General features: G+C 29.4%; 1 protein-coding gene across 3 annotated transcripts in view; it reads right to left on the minus strand.

The window, feature by feature from the left end:
- Window positions 1-21,638, minus strand: part of LOC125064024 (four and a half LIM domains protein 2) — a 151,673-nt gene that overhangs the window by 58,220 nt on the left and 71,815 nt on the right. Inside the window, exon 1 of one of the 3 annotated variants that reach the window (XM_047670790.1) lies at window positions 10,226-10,425. The exons of the other annotated variants lie outside the window; for them this stretch is intronic. Within the exon in view, the coding sequence (XP_047526746.1) occupies window positions 10,226-10,410 (185 nt within the window). The 5' untranslated portion in view covers window positions 10,411-10,425. Of the gene's footprint in view, window positions 1-10,225; window positions 10,426-21,638 lie in introns of those variants that run through there. 3 annotated transcript variants of the gene reach the window in all.

The following is a 21,638-nucleotide window of genomic DNA, read 5'->3' on the forward strand; positions in this document are numbered from 1 at the left end:
CGGTATGTTTTTCTTACTTAGTACGAGATGGATTTTATACATAAAATCAAGCAATTGAGATGAAGTATAAATATACGTTAAAATTCGAACCCACGGAAATTATTAAACAGAATATTAAACAGAGTTAGTTACGACAATTTTAAGTAACAATAAAATAAATCTTCTGCATTATGCACTGTCCTTAGAATGCATCTAATCCCACTTGCCCTACATTCGAGTCGCACATGACAGAACAAATCTTGTTATCCAGTCCACCGCGTTTCAATCGCTTTGTTCTTATTACAAGTTACGATGTTTGGCCTCGTGACATGGTCATAAAATATATTCCTGCTGTTTTGTTAATAGTTCAAGGTGATAGTTAAAATTCACGTGTGTTAATTTAATATTTTGGAAAACGACGTCACTATATATTCAGAAAGATAATTGCACGTATAAATGGAATTACATGATAATCTTTATTATAAAAAAATTAAATACATTTTGCTTATTAAATTCAAATGGTAATTTTAGTCAGATAAAATTACCATCGCAGAAATTAAGCAAGATCTGTAAAGAAGCGTTTTTTCTCACAATGTTCTTTAATTTGTGCAATAATGCATACGAAAAAGCCTTGAGACGATCGTTTCATTCGTGGGAATTTTATCGTCTATTCATTTCCTAAATAGTTTTAGAATTGTTTCTAATCCACATAGTGCACACAGTTTCTGGTCCCGGGTTTTATATATCCAAGCGCCTTTTAAGGAGATTGGATTTGCCGACTAAATTAAGTAAAGAAGGAAAGATCGTACGAGTAAGTGATAAAATCTTCATTTCCATATTCGGTGATACTGTACCCCTTATATTGGAATGTTGCCAATATAAAAATAAATATCATTTGCGTGGTGTTTTTTTTAATTGGATTAAGACTTTTTTTTCGTAATAGAAGTAAGATTAGGAATATGTATTTCTAAAAATAGAAACATAATTGTAAAGAGGACAACAATTTGCTTATATTGTTAATATACTTTCATTCCAATATACTTTGTTCCGTAGGTCTACAGTCAGATGCATTCTTAAAAGGGTTCTAAATTGTACCAAGGTGTCCAAAGGAATTCATCTGCGAAGTCTTTGAATAATCAAAGACTACGCAGATGAATTCGCTTAAACGATGTATTTATAAAAATGTTATTTTTTTGAAAGTTGGTAACTACACTACACTACACTAGATTCTACAAGGAGGATATAAAAATGAATTTAACTTTGCAGCGAGACTTGATAGTAGATAGTTCGAAGATAAAGTTTGCCTTGAATAATAATTACCGCCACTACTTAATGGATTCTAATTAAGTTAATACTTTAAAGTGCAGTTGAAGATCCATTTCAAAAGTTTTTAATCGATGTTTAGTATGAAGTGGTACGAATTAACTGAGAATCTTTCTTTTTATATAGGAGAAAAGTTAGCACAAAATTTTCCCGCCTTCTTAATCCTCCCTCGATCCCTTTATTCATTACAATATATAATATGATATTTATCTTATTCCAAATTTCTTACTCCCAACTTCATACACACAGATAATTATGACAATGAATAACGACATTACAGGTATTATCATCATCAGAATTATAAAAAAAAAAAAAAAAATTTGGTTTAATATTTTTATGCGAAATTGAATTTAGTATGATAAGTAGAACACAAATTGTTTTGTATTTATATTTATTTTTTAATTAGAAAACTTTTCTATACATAGATTTATACAAATCTTAATATACTTACTACTATTAGTAGTACGAAAGGTCTATTTGGGCAGTTACCATCCATTCATCAGATCAGTCGTAAGATAACTCATGTTTAAAGGTCGAGTGAGCCAGTGTAGCTACAGGCACAAAGAACATCTTAGTTCCCAATGTTGGTAGCGCTTTCTTTATGAAAAATACCACTATTTTTCCACACAATTGCGTACAAATAATCTCCTATTCAATTGACTAAAGTCCTTTGAGAATAGTCACTGTGCCCAGAATTGGCCAAGATCCTAGTAATTCATTATTGTCGATACTATTATTGTTTTACTAGTGATAGGACGAGTTTTACTCCCAACTGACTAGAGAAACTAGCGTACAAAGAAAATAGCTTATTTATTTTAACTAATCAATCAGTCATCAAAATAACATAAAAGTCTACAAATTATGTTTATTTTCCAACGATAAAACCGCAAACGCATTGGATCACATCCAAAAATACAACTTGCAAAAAAATCGTCACACATTTCGTTTGCAAAAGAAATAAATAAATATGGAAGATTTATTCTCTTTAACAAAACGTTGCAGTAATGATGATTATAAATTAAGAATAGATTTATGGCTGTTTGGTTTGGCTTGTGATTGCTGAGATCAGCTGTTGGTGTTGATTTGTGTGGATCCGGCTTTACTTATTGACATCGAATTATTTTAAATGATTGCCGAAGTTGCGGTTGCGTGAAGATCATCTAAAACGAAAGATTACATATTTTTATTTAAGATAACATTTATTAAAGATTGCATTATTGCAAACTCAAAACTTATGGACCACTTGACACTCACCACTAACCATAAACATTCTCACTTTAAGAAGCAAGAATTATTCCTTACAACGTTAATAAATCATATGCACGTGCAAATCACGTCCACTAAGCCATTCTACTCACCATACGACTGGAATTCTTACCCTTAAAATTAAAACACAACAACACAAAGTAATGCTGCGGTAGACTAGCTGATGTTGCATACCAGTTAGCAAAAAATCCCTATTGTTAGTATAAATCCGTTTAGAGCTTTCTATAGATAAATTGAATGATAGTTAGAGGAACATGTTTTAAAAATTTTTTAACATTTTGAATTTTAACTAAAGGCAAAAACAAATATAATTGAATGTTATAGAGGTCACACTACGTTAAGGATTTTCTCAAACGTTTCTTCTCGATCGCAGTACCTGACCTTCACATTAAATAATTACGCCAGAACTTTTGAATCATTCAATATTATTTAAACTAAACGTACTAAGAACCAATTGTTATGACATAGCTGTCGTGAACAGAATCATACAGAATTTATCTCAACTGTTTGCGTAATACGTAAAATATACTTAATAGATTTTAACCAGGCAACGATGACGTGAAGGTTAACGTTGTTCATATGTATGTTAAATTTAATAAAATAATGCCAAGAGCGATTCGAACACATGAAGGTTCCGTGTCATTGAAATAATGACATTGAATGAAGGTTTAGAGTTGAAGAACAAGAAAAGTTTTAAGATTTGATCACGAAGTGAGTGGATACAAATGTTTAAAATAATTTATCATTTTTATTGGTGAAGGACAATCCTGCATGACTCGCAAAAGATGGACGTCACAGTAATTTGACAATAAAATCTGAGTAGTTATGTAGAATAGTCCGCATTAGTTACTTTTAGCAGTATTAAACTCCGGAATGTTATATTTCGTATTCATAAACGACATTGTATTTTTAATCTGTATATGATATAAAACACAAGTCCTAACTTTTTAATGGTCGACAAAACCTTATATAAATTTTACTTTTCTGTAATTTATAATATTTCACTATTGTATTGTATTACTATTATGTTGAATTTCTCAATTCATTTCAAGAATTAAATTCAGAAACGTATATTCATTTAAAAAAATATTGGTGTGACGTTTGACAAATATGCTGACGGGACTCTAAAAACTGACGGTCAAGTTTTATTTTGAGACGAATAGATAATTAATGTAAAGTGTAATGTTTTTGTTAATTAACATCGCACTATTCTGTGCGATTCCGTTTAATTGGAATTTATATTTTTACTGACACCCAAAACGATCGAAAATAAAAAGTTTATTTATGTTTATCTAAATAGAACAACCCGTATACCTAAATACCAAGTTCGTGGACTCATTTCAATAATCTACTATGTCGCCTGACGTTTGCAAAATAACACTTTCTGTATTTATAACGCTCAGTATAGGCACTTCAAGTAACCCGTATTTCACATATTTTAATGGAATTGGTATCCAACGTTCATCACAATCTACTCTAGTTTTTCATCGCAATATATCTAGAAAAAAAAGCAGTTTATTTTATTTAAAATACTGTATTTCCTTAAACTAATTTATCAAAACGTGTTGATGACACTGATAGCAGTATTATCTTCAAGTTTGAGCAGCATTGAGAAAATGTTAGAATTGATTTAAAAATTGTTTAAAAATCGCCGACAGTTTTACTAGTAAAATCGTAAGCATTTACGAGAACAATTATAAGACGAGTTATAATTAAAACAAAATCAACAAAAACTCATACAACGAAGTATAGTGCCTTTGTTTTTATATTTGATAAGAGTTTTATTATTAAAGATAAATATAATTTTTATTAATGAATTTGTTAGCTTTTATGATTTTATATCCTTAACTTAATAATGAAATCTTAGGTACATAGACAGGTTAAGCAAAGGCGAGTGTCATTTTTAATGTACTCAATACTGTGTATAAAGCGTTTGTGGTTAATACAGCATCAATGAATGGCGCATGTTTCAAACCAATTTGGCAATGTTCCAAACATATGGCATGCCCCGTCTATGCTCTGTTTCTGAATCCACTCGCTCCTTTAATATTAAAAGTAAAATTTTCTATATAAAGATTATCCATTTGTTCTTATCAAAGTTTTATGGTAATGTGTTATTCATTTTATGGATTAAGATATATTTTTTTAAACTAAGTCGTTTTCCCGTTTGTTTTATCTGTTTGAATAAAATGATTTGTTTTAGTTTTATTTATTGATTGATAATTGATGAAATTGATGATAGCAAGAAAACAAATGACAGTGATTTTTTTTCCAATTTGGTTTGACAATGTGAAAATAATAAGGCCATAATGCGAATGCTGTCTTGATTTTAAGTACTTATTAGGTACTTACTTATAAGGACCTCAAATGACGTATTCACCATTCACACCAAAACAGCATTATTTTACTTAATGGCGTAATAGTATATGATTTGTTGGCGATTTTTACGTAGACAGCAGATAAAATATATCTTGATGAATAAAATAAGTGTATACAAGACCGCGAGTCTTTCATCTTAAAATGAATCAAATTCAATTGAATGTTCCCGATTTACTTTTTCTTGGGTTTAATTACCTAATTCTTTCAACCTTATATATCAACATTCACATTAACTAAAATGAATTGCCATCAAAATTGTTTCTCGTTCCTATTTTTTTTTAATTTGACATCTTGATTTGATACAGGAATATTCGTTTTCATCATAAGATACAATAAATAATCATTACTACGAGTATAAAACCTTGTATAAAACATTAAAGTTTGACAAATGATGATTTCAACACGAAAATAGTAATCTAGAACAGGTATTTCTCGAAGTTGTTCAGTTGAGACGTCATTTATAAGCTTCTGGTGACAGAGTTACAATTTTAATGATTTTAAAAATATCCAACCCAATAATATACGACCGTTGACACTTAATAACATTAAAAAAAAAAGGTAAAGAAAAACGTGGAAAGCAGGGGACTGAATAGCAATAGAGGCGTTTTAAAATTAATTATATAATATTATATGGTTAGATTTATTTAAGTGCATTGCATATATTTAGTAAAAATATTATTCTTAAATTAAAACAAATAATTAAGTTATGTGATGAAATTGAATTACTTTTAATTTCCAGACAGAATGCTATAAAATTTCATAAACTAATCGGAACATAATTATAGTTAGTTATTGGTTACAATATCTATTTTCTTGTGTCTTGTATTTTAGTATCGATACATGATTCAGTTTCAGTTTCTGAAACGCTAGTTAAATTCGGATGAACTAATGTCGTTTTAATCTGAACACTCAATCGCCTATAGTCGGTCGTATGTCATGATAACCATATGATTATTGAGATAAAAGTTAAATTAGTTAATTTTTGATTCTTTGACCGGCGTTTCAGAAAATTAAGGTAGTTCTCTAAATTGATGCCCATTAGAGTTAATCTCATTAAAGCTAAATTCTTAAACAGGTTTTACTCATATGTAGTTATTAAATTTGAATGATCGATGAATGGGAATATGTATCAGAATTTGTCCTGGAAATATTTGTCATTGTAAAATTCTGAAAAGTAGTAACTTTTTTTTTTCAACCAAACAACGAGAATTCTTTCAAATTTTCATTCATTTGACGTTTCATGCCTGTAATAATTACAATGAGCTTGAAGCAATTGCTTTCTAAAAAACATTAAGTTAACAAAAACTATTTAGGTCACTTATGTCTATCTAATAATGCAATAAAAAAGCGCAAAAGCGCAAAAACGAAGTGCAAACTAAACTTATTTTTTTGCAGATACTAACTTCCTTTACTATAATTATAGATCAATAAGTTTAATTGAAATGTTCAAAAATCGTAATCGTAAACGGAAGATCTGCAATGAAAACAATAATATCCTAAAACAAACAAAATACCTTTTATCTTTCAATAGTAGTGACGTTACATCCGGCACAATGAGATACGCGTGTATTTTAGGAACTGTTCGAACCAATTGAACTATTCGCAAAAATACTGTATGAATACTTTTTTTGGAACGCAGTTTACAGTAAAGAGAACTGCTAGAAGTTGTCATGTAAGGAAAAAGCGTTATGTCTTCAGGCGACGTTTCTTCTCTTTTTTTCTCTGTCTATTGTCTCTTTCTTTCAACTACCACATAGCCACTTGGATATGTGGTTATTTAATCTTATTTTTTGTTAGTGAACTGGCTTTTTTAACAACAATTTTATTTTGTTGTCATTTAATTATTCTCAAATATTGTTAATTTATTTCAGTGTCTGTTTTAAAACATAATATAGTAATTTCGTTCCAAGCGGGTTTCTCAAGAGACATCTCTTTTTTTGAATATTTGATTTAATAAACAATATATTGTTATTAATCAGATACAATATTTTTTACATGTTTAAGTCATGTTTTTATTTCGTTTACATTTTCAGTGGAATTTAAGTATCTTTGGTCGTAAAGTTACAATCAGATGTAAACATGGATATTTTTCCCTTTCATCCGTTGAAAAACATGTTTATAAGAGGAGATTACATTAGAAAAAACAAAAACAACGATGAATGAAGTCAGTTGAAGAAAAATTGTTTATTAAACAACTCATTCTTTCATGCATTGCTCATTCAATGCAATGTCCGCTATTGTCGAACTGCTGACGTATTAATAAAATACAGATACATTATAATTATCTGATTAAATACTGTTATTAGTCATATAAATACATATATATTTAGGGTTGAGCATACCTACCAATAAGTCATAGGAGTGAAGGAACAAGCTTGCATGATTTTTTTAGTAATACAATATTTTAACAGATCCCTAATTAAATTTTATAATATGTAGTTATAATTATAAATATTACAATATAAAAATTCCCGAAAACAATTTTCTTAAAATGTTGCTAAATATTTTGTTTAACGACTTTATAATTTCTTTTTTTTTTAAAGCACATCGATATTAAAAAAAAATGATTTTATTCTTATCATTAAAACTTTTTAAAAATTTATATAAATTTAGTACTCGAGACCAAGAGAATATAATAATAGTTACCTACTACCTACGTATCCTATTTAAATGCCAATTTTTTGATGTAGTAATTAATACTTCTATTATTAAATATATATGTATGTTACGTGATAATTTCTTGGCAAAGGATAGAACACGATTGACATACGAAGGTCGATAGACTACCATAAAGCTGACGGGTTTTAATAAAACCGAGACGCGTCATTCGGAAAGATCAAAAGTAGCAAATTTAATTATGAATCTATTGTATGTAGACTGCCATAACTTCAGCTATATTACTACGAAGTTTCCGTATAATGTATTCTTAGTTTTTATTACTTCGGTATTTCATATGTATAGGTAACATTTTAGAAAAAAAATAGAAAAAGCGAAAAGCGATTCGAAGCGACAACACGAGTTTTATATTCGTACAACATTATTTAGATTATACACATTTGAAAAGTATTTTTTTTGTCGTATTTATATATATTATGCAAGAAAAATAGTTTCGGACGGTTCCAGATGCTTTAGATCCTTGACTCTGACCTTTGGCACGACGATCGACGTCTAATGGAACGAATAATGCCAAGCCCACCATAAGATTTACATTGCATCTATTTCGAAACTAACAATATTGACTACTGCATGTCAGAACTTCTACTGTGATATATCCTCATATATATAAAACTGTATTAGGGCCAAGTGCGCGACCGTCAAGACAAGAAAAATATATTAAGTGGTGGTAGAGCAATTTGCAGGCCGGCTTGGTAGGTCCCACCCAATCATCTTAAATTCTACCGCCAAGCTTAGTATTACAATAATAATCAAACAGATAATACTTAGTATTGATGTGTTGCAGAATGAAGGGTGAGTGACTACCTACAACGACAGGCACAAGGGGCAGAACATTTCAGTTCCTAAAGTTTTTAATAGCGTCAATATCTATGGTCAGTGGGGATCACTTACCATCAAGTGGCATTTTTACCCTTCATGTTATAATACATATATACAATGCTACGTGTAATATATTTGTCAGCTTTTTAAGTCAAGCCCCGAAACGGTAAGATTCAAAAAGTCAATGACACAACTTATACTTTAGTAAATATAAAAAATATCATATAATTACAACTAAACTAATGTAGAGATCATTTAAACTTTTCTATCTGTCAAATCGATATCAATAGCATTTCGTTTTATCACAGTTTTTAGTTATTTCAAACGATGTCGTCGTTTTTATGTATCATACAACATAATTTATTTACATTCCATTAACATTATAAATTTACAGCGAAGATAAAAAATATATCGCTTTACTACACATACTGCGTTCAAAGGAATGGAATATAAATTTATAGACCCCTGTTATTATCACATTGGCAACGCTATGAGAATTGAAAATCATCAACCAATGAATTTATTGTCGATTTTTTATTAGATTAAGACCTTACGATAACATAATATGATCCTTCTTATCTTGTTTCGGAGGATCGTAGTATTTGCTTTAGCTTTAAGATAACTGGAAATGAATTTATATGATGAATTTAATGATATAAAACATAGAAGTCAGTTTCGATCATGACAAATAAAATGCCACGACGATAATGAATTAATCATTATTATATTACTCATAAAATTCTTCACGACGACGTCTGAACGTTATCTGTAAAAAATAACTCTAAAAATAAAGAACAAAAAGACGAAATCCAATAAAAAAGCAATGCGCAATCTGGATTTACAAATATTTAACTGAAATAATTACCAGAGCCTCATTACGCGGTTTGTTGAATTTTATGTTTCATGATTGTTTTTCATCTTATATCGTGGGCGACTTAAAAGTCGAGAGTGTACTGAACTTAATCAATTTTTCTGGAACTTTCCATTCCTAATGCTTATTCGATTTTCAGAGTGATCATGGAAGATTTACACTTTATTTCTGTTCTGTATTTATGAAATAATCGAAACTAATTAAGTTAATTTACGGCTTACTTTTTAGGTTAATATGGGTATTAATTTTGTATTTAAAAATATCAGTCTTTATTTAATTTAAACTTTTCTAAGCGTTATTATTTATCTGTCCGAATTAGAAAAATAATCGCCATTAGTTATTAATCTCAATAATCCTAAGCCCAGTTATGATTGTTACACTTAAATTATATTGTGGTGGTTTCCCTAATTTTTTTCCAGTTAATTATTGTGACCAAGACTGTAAAATATTAACGCATGGAAAATTTCATTTGTAAAGTTATGTAAACAATACTGTGTACTGGTTTCCTCAATTTGATCGAAATGGGCGATGATGGCAACACTAAATGTTTTTGTGGGCATTAAACTTGGAATCGGTTGGTCGTAACTTTGTTAATGTGTGAGCAAATGAGCGACACGGCATTTGCTGATATTAAGGATCCCACATCGTAAACGAAAATTATATGATATTATTAAACATTGTGATATGCTATTTAAAATTGACTTTTAAATGCCTGGTATAAATTGCATTGCAAATTAATATTTATTTGTATTTTGGTAAGCAGTAAGTAATTTTCCTCGTTAGGCATAAAAGTCGAATCGTTAATTTAATTTTATTAATTAGTAATTATTCTAGGTATGCAAATTTCGAATATGTAAGTACCTAAAGCATATTTTGTGTAATATATTGGTGAATATATCCTACTAAGCTTACCTTATGACCATCTCCAAAACATCTTCCCTCTCAAAAACTTTACAGTACAAGTGCAGGATCTTCAAGCATGTGTACTGCAGACCTGTCCAGGTCAGATCCGCTGACTTAAGGGCTTCATCCCAGGGGCAGTTATCGTGTCTCGACAGGCACAACATGCCGTCGCGAGCACTTTCCGTAGGAGGCATTTAATCTTTGGTTTCGTTGAGATCTTTCAAGGAACTTTAGTTATTGTTCAGTCTTATAAGCGCTGTTACGTTTAAAACCACTTAAGCGATGATTCATAAAGGGAGACCGGTTTTGCTAGCGTCATTTAATATTAACAGATTGTAGCCATAGTTATTTCAATGTTTAGATTTTTAAATCATGTAATTTGTTATGTCGTTTTTCATTCGAATGGATTGGTCTCCTCTGACATTTACTATCTAACATAAGAGTCAAATAAAGCGTGCACACGATACTTATGTAAGTATTACGAATAGTATTAGTAGTAGTATATTCGTAGAATTTATTTCTAATTCAGTACCTATACAAGAAGAACAATATAACCGTAAAGATTAATGTCATCTTAATGAGCTAAGCTAAACAATTAGTGTATGAATCGTCATACAAAAACATGTTTTCTACAAGCTTATCTTTATACGGTAACGAAGTCGTGGCAAGCTCCAGGACAATTGGTCAGACCTTCAACGGAACAGTGATTTTTATACTAGTGGAAAAAAATTACTCGATTATCTCAATGTTAATCTGTTCACAATTAGGACTGTTTATTAGAAAATGTAATTATTTGTTGAATTAGTGGCTCTTTTTGAGCACTGGGTAAATAGTTTCGTAAGTTTATATCCCGATATTCTAATTGTAAATTAGATTTATTGCTAACGTATAAAATTAATAGCCGAAAGTTTGAATTATTAATCTGTACTTATGCCGATAAAATTACAAAACATTTATAAGTATAGCCTATTTTAATCGATTACATAATTCCATACAGTACTAAATTCCTATAATCGAATAATTGTATCGGAAACTTTTCCGATTAAGATCGAATAACTTATGAATTATTCAAAACAATAACAAGAGCAGTCGATTGAAATATTCTCGTTCCATTGAAAATTAAATAAATTCGCGGTGGCCTATATGCACTACTGCGTAACTAGTTCCGTTACTTTTATTCACAAATGAAGATTAATTTAAAGTAATTATTAAATAGAAAAATCAAACCAAAACAGGATTTTTTTTTCACATATTTAAAATATATTTAATGGTATCTGTGTGATGAATGCACAAATTTAGACCGAAAACACAGTTGTTGTTTTTTATTTTCAGACATATCTTTAATACGTTTTATATAAACAAAATAATTGATATACTATTTATAGGTCTTAATCATCTGCTATGAATACTATAACGACTTATAAGTCATAAGATATAAGCGTATCAGAAAAACGACCAATAAGAACAGAGGTCGTGAGCGACAGACAATAATATAAGCTTGTCAGGAAGTTCCAATTTAAACAATTCGCTGTTGACAGCTATTGTTACTGAACTAAATAAAGATTGGTTTAGACATCTACAATAACAAGCCGCAACAAGTTTATACGAACAAGATACAATCATTCGGCGGAGAGATCAATTGCTAGATTATTATAATTTAAGATTAATATTTTAATTACTTACAGACTATATGATGTTCTAATGATTTCTATTTAGAAACATATATATTATTTGTGACAATAAAGAACTTAATTATATTAAAAAGGAACCTATGTTATTTAGGCATATGCCTACAACACACAAGTAACAATTAAAAAAAAAACATGTTTAGATTGCCATTGCAAAAAAACGAATATTTATTGTTGACCTTCCCAAATGAAACCTTTAGTAATTTATCGACTTCTTTTATGGAGTCCTTTTTTGCTAGTTACATTTAATATTAATTATTTCTATTTCTGACCTAATGATATGATATCCATACACAGTATTCCCGCTTATAAGGATAATATGATCTTTAAAAGGTATGTTGACATTTATACATGCTATTAGAGTATTAAATATGATTTAGTATTATATCTCGAGTATTATTAGTTGTTAAGTGTGCAAATACATTATCGAAATTAACCCATCAATTAATTGCCTGCGTGTAGCATCAAGTAAAAAACTATGCGTCGTTAAATACCGTTCAGATACATATAACCTATTCCAATCAATGAATATAATCGATTATTTAAGCTATCAAACAAAGATACCGCTTCAACTCGATGTCGAAGTTACCTAATTTAGCTTCTTTTCTCCATGCGGAATAGACTATTGATGAGCGAAATAAGGTTAACAGGTACCATAAATTAAAAAAAAAACATCAATGAGAGAAATATCTGGCTATTTGGATTCATATTCAGAGAGTCATAATAAAAAAAAAAAAACTATAAGAATTTCAGCCATCAATAGTTATGGTTTGTATTTATTAGTCTAACTAGTACTTTATATTACAAATAAAGGACTTTTTTAATAAACCTAAAACGAAAATGTATTTTTATTTTCTTATAAATCAGATCGAAAATTGATGAATACCTTCCTATATTCATAAATTATAATTGATATACGCGTTCTTAAAGACGAACAAAAGTAAATGTGGTTAACTAAAAATAATATCTACATTTTTTGTTACGTCGCATTTCGAAGGAAAAATGTTTTAAGACATTTTTTATTATTTTATATTATTTTTATTTTATAAAGATTTACGACATATTAAAGTGTATATCAATTTTATTATCAAGTTATGATTAACTTAGCCTTACTAACTTAATCTTAAATTCATGACGATGTTATTACGAGTTCAATAATTATTTCTGCACACCTTGGACGCGAAGCGGCGTTGTATCCCTATATTGAAATCATTTTTATACCGTATGAAATCATTTTTAATCCTAGCTTTTAATAGTTTAAGGGGTAAAATGTCAGTATAACCACGAATGCAATCTTGGTGGTAGAGCACTGCAAATATATCGAGCATTCCTCGATAAATAACGTAAATATCACATAACAACAACATAGTTTTCGCCTGTGGCTTCGTTCGCGTTTTAGGGACTATGGCAGGTGTTATGTAACCTATGTCATTTTCTGTGTATTCAAAACTTGATATGATCGATTGTGCGTGTAAGGAAGCGTATCAAAACTCTCTTTTGCAATTATAATATTAAATATATACGTAAGAATAAATATTACGAACCTTCATGCTTCATTTATTACTTAATTTAGCAATTAAATCGGATTACCGATACACAATTAGCTAGCTTTTATTTCTTTTGAAATAATAATATCATATTAAGGTTAAATCGCATACAATTATGTCTTCGATCGAATTTAACATTATCTTATTATTCTTTAGTGTGTTACGACGACGCTATCTATGTCAAGTGAAGATGATTAGCGCAGCGTAATATTTAGTACATGTGAGGTTTCAGTACGTAGTTGCACTAGAACTGTTGCAGACCTTGGAGATTAAAATCCTATTTCAAATCTTTACACTAAGAAATACTTAAAGTATATCTAGCAATGTTGCTAGCTGCTGTTAGCCGGTGCTAAATATCTCTAAAATAACAAGAAATTCACTCTTATCACGTATAATATTTTACATTAAAACCTTCTCCGAAGCCCGCTGCATATTCTTGTATAAGTTTTACATTTAATATACGTACATATGTTTTGTAGTTTTTTTTGAGTTAGGCATAAAAAAATCTCATCATTTTTTAGTATAGATTTGGAGCTGACCTGTTAAATATATAATGTTTATGACTTTTTATAAAACGCAAACTATATTACCTTGATGTTAATTGGTCAAGCCATAGCTATAGAAAATTAATGTGTCATGGAAACAATCGACATGAGACAATTGTTATTTATTAAGTATCGTCCTAATAAATGTTGTATTGAGCTCGTATATCATATACATGTCGCTTTGTCTTCTTCTTTCAAACGTCAAATTCTTGTTGACAGAAAGAGATAAATCGGCGTGTCACGATTTCCCCGCTATACTAATTTTATTAGCAAAGCCGTTAAAGATCAGTAGGTATTTATAGAGCATGCACAAGACGTCAATATAACTATAATAGGTACCAATGTTAAAAACACTATTTAAACGTGTATTTAACTAATATTTTTTCCTTATGTATATAATTTAACGGCAAATAAATGATTAATTAGTACAAAATATTTGTTGTTTACTACAATGGTATTAATCCTTTTATTCCAATGAAAATTCTTCTAACGACTCTTATCGAAAGATCATTAGTTAAGCTTAAAATGTAAAAACATTACCGTATTTTTACACCAATACTTTTAATTTTATTCACAAGCTATTATTAGTTTCATTTATAATGAATTGCTACATATTATTTCATATCGAAATAAACTATCGTTGATTGCAAAAAAATACATCATCTTATATAAGAATATGATTTCTTATCGGTGATATTAATTGTACATGTTCGGATTGTAATCAGTTTAATTTACTTTAATAGTTATTAACTATTCCGGTTTCGACCAAAGAGATGATGGTTGGATTGTGTGAAAGACGATATGGCTGGAATGAATGTTACTTGTGAGATGACGTCAGACAGAGAACTATGGAAAAAGAAAACATGCTGCGCCAACCCCAAATGAATTGGGATAAGGGCAGAAGGTGGATGATGATGATGATCCGGTTTTACTAACAATTTAGTTATACGCACCAGAGATTAGATATAGAGTTAATGCTTCGAGAAAAACTATATCCTTTTCCTCTCGCTTTCTTTCGTATATTAATAATTGTTTCTTTACACGGAATGCTCGGTGATAAGATTTTGATAATTTAAATACGTAAAACATTGTAATATAGTAACGTCAACCTTCCAGTAATAATCAAGTAAAAGGTTAGAATTACATTTATTGTTAAATTATTAAATGTTTTAAGCTACATCATAGCATTAAATGAAATAAATCACATAATTGCATTTCTATTAAGAATACTTTATCTGTTGGGAATTATTCAGAATCACTGTTTATAATAAATTTTCAATAAATGTGCTTATTATATATGAATAATGTTTATTATTTTAACAGCTGGGTATCCATGAGATTAATTTTATCGTATCTTAATATTTTTTCACGGAAAAGGTTACGTTCCGTTTTGGTAAACAAACTGAAAGAAACAATTCGAATAGCATCGTATGCGTGTATTGTTTAAAACCCGTATATATATTTTTAGAATATATTTAAATTGAATAGTTCGACGTCCGATTTAAAGAAAATTATTTGTTAACTTTATAGAAATAAAATTATGTAAAGTTGATGTTAAGTAACTGATATTTAGTTTAATGAGTACCAATACTAATTTATAATGTATACTAATACTTAAAATGCAAAAGTAGCTCTGTCTGTATGTGTCTGTTGATCTTTCACGTCCATCACTGAGCTGAATTTGATGACATTTCATTTGAATTTTATAAGGCTTTTTATGCGTAACATCTGGGGACCAACTCCTAAAACGAAGCCAGCGAAGCCGGGGACGACAACTAGTAAGTTATGTATGATTATACACTAAAGTCAAACTAAAATAAAAGAAAACTATTTGTCTAGAATATTCTATAACCTATTTCCTACTTACCCATAACAATTTAGTAATAGTCATTCAAATGTTCTTCTCGTTTTACAATTAAGTCTATTAAATTCAAAACCCAGATTTTCGTTTATTGTATCACGTCACACGTCAGGAATAAATAAAGGCGGGAACTGTTCGTTTTATATAATTAAATCGCGTTTATGGGCGCGTTGTGTATATTAGAACAATCAGAAAATAAAACTTTATGTCAGATTGGGAGGGGCGAACCTTGACCGCGGATTAGTATGTGATCGTGTGTAACTACTACTAAGTGTTATAGTTGTAATATATAATCAAACTAACGATGTGATTGTATGTTTTATGCAATGGCCTAATTATTCTTATACCACTGCATATATACGTTGAGAAAAGTGCTTTTGTTATACTTAAAGAAAGTATTGTAAAAAAATCAAACTTGCGCTCGATTCCTGATAGCAGTTGATTAGGTTAGTCTGGGAAATTTGTGTCTTTAGTTTATAGTTACAGCATGTCGGCTAAACTTTGCACTCATCGAAACTTCGTAGCAGAATATTATAATGTTATCGTATGTTGATTTTCAACTTAAAATTAGTGTAATTAGTTGTAAAGGTAAACCTGAGCAAAGAGGATATGTTATGTAAGAAACAATTACCTATATTACATATGCATGTCATCAATTTCAGTAAACAGGACACGTGACCTTTAATCGAAGATACTGTGTTTAAATTCTAAAAAAGATATTGTTTTGTATGTAGTTAATTTGTGTCTATAAATCACTACGAGTCGACCGTGAAGAAAAAATCGTGAGGCCTACACGACGGATGAATCGAATGACATTCTGTCTCATACACCTACATCCATAAAATCGCAGGAGTAGTATAATCGAATAAGCCTAAAACTAAGAGAAACCAAGCCTTCTCCTGAAAAGAAGAGAAGGCACAGCTCATCTTTAAAAAAAAAAATAGAAAAATAGGGCTTAATAATAAAAATATAAGGGCTATGAGTTAATGCCATTTTACTCAAATAACTTAATAAAGTCCAGTTAATGATAATCTTGTGTCTCGCAACATTAACTGCGTTATTAAAAATGTTAATTAAAATATCTGTTTAATTTAAGTTTTTTGGGTCATCTATAAAAAGTTAGTTACCTACATCTCCTTGTCAAGTTGACGAGGTGCCTTCGAGCGCGCCAAAAGTAACGTCGCTTTGACATGTCAAATTAGTTTTTGCTTATGATGTTTGACAGCACAATAGCTTTTAGACAATACTTTTAATATCGACTTGTATTTAAAGGAAACTCGACTGTAAAACTTACACTTTACAGTTTAAATTGCAATAATTACAAATATAAATAGCTAAATAATGGTTCTCAGAATATTTTTGGATTGAAGTTTTCAATGCTCATTAGCAGTCAAATTTATGTTGTGACTGATACTGTTTGTTTTTAAGAACATTAGTGCAGTCATATAAAAAAACGTTTCTGTCATTTCGTTTCTTTGCTCAATCCTTTTAAAATATTTATTAGGGACCGTTAGGGATTCTTGTTCGATAGGGAGCATAATAATTATATCAGTTCAAAGTCATTGTCTCTAAAATTAACTTGTATAAAATACATATTGGAAAGCTTGCATTGCAATGCTTCTTCTAAAGAGTCAAATTAAGTATGTACCGACGTACTTTATTAAGACGTGAGAAGCACCTTACACATAAATACTACAACGTACTGTTAAATGTCGCAGATTGTATTCATTTTAGTACTTAATAAATTAAAACAAAATATCTTTCGCAGGATGAAACAAATTACTTTATTAACTTAACTGAACATCGTTTCAGTAACAATATTTATGTCAAAATATCGAATTATACCTACATTTCTTACACAGGTACTTTACAAGTTTACACGATTCTAAGATATTATATACAAAAGAACAAAATTTTCGTTAATGTAAAAATAAATAATCGTTTCGTTTCGTCTTTTGTTATTAAACTGAAAAATATACGTTTAAAGAAATGTAATTTATATTCTGAAGTATTATTTTAAGGTAGAACACGAATAATATTAACAATTCATTTGTTTAGAAAGCTCTGCATGCAGTAATTTTGAAAATATAAATATTTTAAGCAGACGTTTCTTGCTATGTAAACAATTCCGTCATTGATCGGAACAAAGTTAAAATAAAAAATGAATCATCCCTATTTTTTTTTTATTGATACTTTCGAATGCACTACTGTGATTTATTATTTAATAAATAGTTCTTCGTCAATTGATTTTTTAGATGACAACACCGTCCCTTAAAAACCTAAATTTGTGTGATTTTGTAGAAAGAGTGCAGCGGCGTAGTACTGTTCTATTTTTAGTATTATTTGTGCAATTTAACTCACGATCCCCACAACTTTTTTTTTTAATTTATGACCGTGAATATGTATGAACAGTGAACACTGTTACAGTATTCTAAATATCGAGTTTCTGAATTATATGAAAAGTGAAAACAAATGTCCTTAATAAATCAAAACGCAAATAAACATTTTATTATATATAAACTCGGGAATCCTGCAATTTATTCATAAAGAAAATGAGAGGTGTGCTTAGCAAGAAAATATTTAATAGGTTACATATTAATTTTATAACCTTTAACTTGAGAAAGAACATTAATTTTATTCTGAACCATTTGTGTGTCAAACATGTGATTTCCGCATAGTTTTTTAAAAGGTTCCTCGTATTTTCGCAATAATGCTTTAAAATAATACAGCAAAATACAAATAATAATTGTATCTTGAACCATTATTTGTGTAAATTACTTGGAACGAAATGGCCATGTTGACTTTTCAACGTTAAATATTGACCTAGCATTGTAGGCAACAAACATGTCGTTAGTGTAATGACTGCGTCCAACGTGTCACGTAGATTTGTTCTACAACAGTTAATTTAAAGCGTGACAATTAAATTAAGCGGTAATGCCTTAACTTAAACACATACATCCAATATATCCCGTTTACATATACTATAAGGTAAAAGACACCGTTTACACTGTACGTCTATTTTTATATGATATTCATAGTACAATTACTTAAAAACTGTTAACATTAAAAATGATATATGCCGTAATTAATCGTTTATTTTATGATATATTAGCCAAAACATTACAGTCACATAATTTATTTAATAGTATTAGTATTGAAATAAGTTGCTGAAATAGCGGAATAATGATACATATCTAAAGTTAAGTGTTCTTCGTGTCTGGCATTTTTCCAGATAAATTTATGTTTAATATTAAGTTCGCACATACACGTTCTCTACAATCAGTATCAGGGAATATGATTTTATTATGTACAGTAAAAACTATTTTATTACGTTTTTTTTTTTTAAAATAGAACTCTTTGACAGTCAAGGTACCAACTATTTCCAAACGTCTAATTAATAAGGCTTAAAAGTAATGAGTTATAGCCGACAATTCCAATTACTTCATTCTAATGAAAGTTTTCTAATTGTCACTAGGAAGTCTATTATTTATAACTCCGCTGATATAAGTTATCTATGTTATTAATAGGATACGAATTCTTGAGCATTAAGTTTTTATTACTTTTAACATAAATTTTATTATCTGGGATGAAGTGTTGTCGGAAAAGGTTTTGCTATATTTATTTAAAAAAATCACATTTTTTATTTAATTGCAAACTCGAACTACATATGGAGTAGCTTCGCAGTGTTCTTCTGATTCTACTAATGAGCAAAATAACGAATATAGATCAGCGCAGTATAAATTATAAACCTAAGTACAGTTATACTGCTACGCTCTTGAAGAAAACTGCCCATTTAAATCCATAAACTACGCCCAAAACGTAATTATGTACTTATAGGTCGGTAATACGAAAGGGTAAAGGTAAAGTTGTTTGTCTAAAATACGGTGCGTAATTGAACGAAAGGGATGTCCCTTTCTTCTTATAATATACTAAACGAAAAGAGGATAATCTATAATTGCTATTCAACTGCAAAATAATAACTAGTAATTTTTTTCAGGTTTGACTTTTTATACATATTTGAAATCTCTTTTTTTTATGGCATTTCTTGGCGGACGAGCATATGGGCCACCTGATGGTAAGTAGTCACCACAGCCCATAGACAAAGGTACTGTAAGAAATATTAACCATTCCTTACATCACCTATGCGCCACCAACCTTGGGAACTAATATGTTATGTCCATTGTGCCTGTGATACCACTGGCTCACTCACCCTTTTAACCGGAACACAACAATACAGTGTACTGTTATTTGGCGGTAGAATATCTGATGAGTGGGTGGTATCTCGCAATTAAATAAACATTAAAAAAACATTTTTTCAACAAATTTGTAAGAATAACTTAAGGCTTACGAACTAAGGAAATAAATATTTTAAATTAAAAATAACGGTGAGAGAGTGAGAGCCTCAACACTATAAAAAGATTGTAGGATTTTCGGCGGTCTTAAATCCTAACAAGGGGCCTGACGAGACTTGTAGAAGCAAGCCAGCCGCTGACACGACACAGTAATATAGACGCCCCATGATATCATATCACTGGTTTTAAAGACTTCCTGATTTAAATGCAAATTACAGCCGACGCATACAATACCTTCCTTCGAACGTCTCTAAATAATATCACCATCAAGCTACTGGATTTCGAATAAAATATTTTTTGTTAAATAGCAAAAAATACTGTGTAACGTATAATCATACCGACTAAGGTTTCTGTGTAAAATAATTTTTTTCACTTAATTTTTAAATTTAGTGAAAATTGTATGGTACCAGTACTTTAGTTTTTATCAGAAAAAGTTAATAAAAATTAGTTACTCACGTCTTACAAAGTGCAATACATATACCTATTTAACGTTATTTGTTGTGACACATTCTTAATTTTTTTTGTACGTATTTAATACAATTGATCTATAGCATGACACATGTATCCACTATTTTTAATTATTTGTACGCAAACATTTATTTAAATCTTTGCGGAATGCACGTGGAATTTATGACCAAAAGAAGCTCGCGTCATGCTTCCGAAAACATGACTCAGAATCACTTACCTACGGCAAATTTAACTTTTTCCATAATTTAGTCAGCTATTACCTACCTTTTCTACATTTTAATAAATACCTTTTTATGATAATTGATAAAATTATTGAATGATAATGAAATACAAGATTTAATAGTAATTTTATGTATTTTTTTTTTTAATTTTGCCTGACTTATTGTTAACTCGTTAGAGCACAACGTAATGTTATCTAATCTAAAAAAATCAATTTTTTATTTAATTTAAAAAAAATCATAGCTGATAATATGCAAATGTTTAATACATTAAGTATATTTTCTTAATTTTCGAAAACATTATTATTATTTACATACGCGTATGTCATATTACTTACGGAACAGCGATGATTTTAACTCGGAAGCGGTTAAACTTATTGGAGTCGTTTGTTTTAGTTTTAGGTAATATCTAAAACAAAATAATTATAATTGTTCAATTCGTATTAATACATATGAATCTAATATTTTTGGTTTGTTACCATATTTTGTCTATCGTTTTTATATAAGTGTTAAATAAATAAGCATGTAATAAATAAAAATTGCGATGAAAAAAATATTCCGAATAGATATATCCTACGGAATAGCTTCATTCATAAACAAACATTTAATTTAATTTTTAACTTTATGATATTTGTATTATAAACATAACCTACAAAATATTATTTTTAAACTTTTTTTACCTACTTGTCTTTTATTTACAATATTTGTTGTTTTCTTTTAATCGTTGCTGTTGACCTATGGGC

Source organism: Vanessa atalanta, chromosome 5 (genome assembly GCF_905147765.1).
Source record: "Vanessa atalanta chromosome 5, ilVanAtal1.2, whole genome shotgun sequence".
NCBI classification, from domain to species: domain Eukaryota; kingdom Metazoa; phylum Arthropoda; class Insecta; order Lepidoptera; family Nymphalidae; genus Vanessa; species Vanessa atalanta.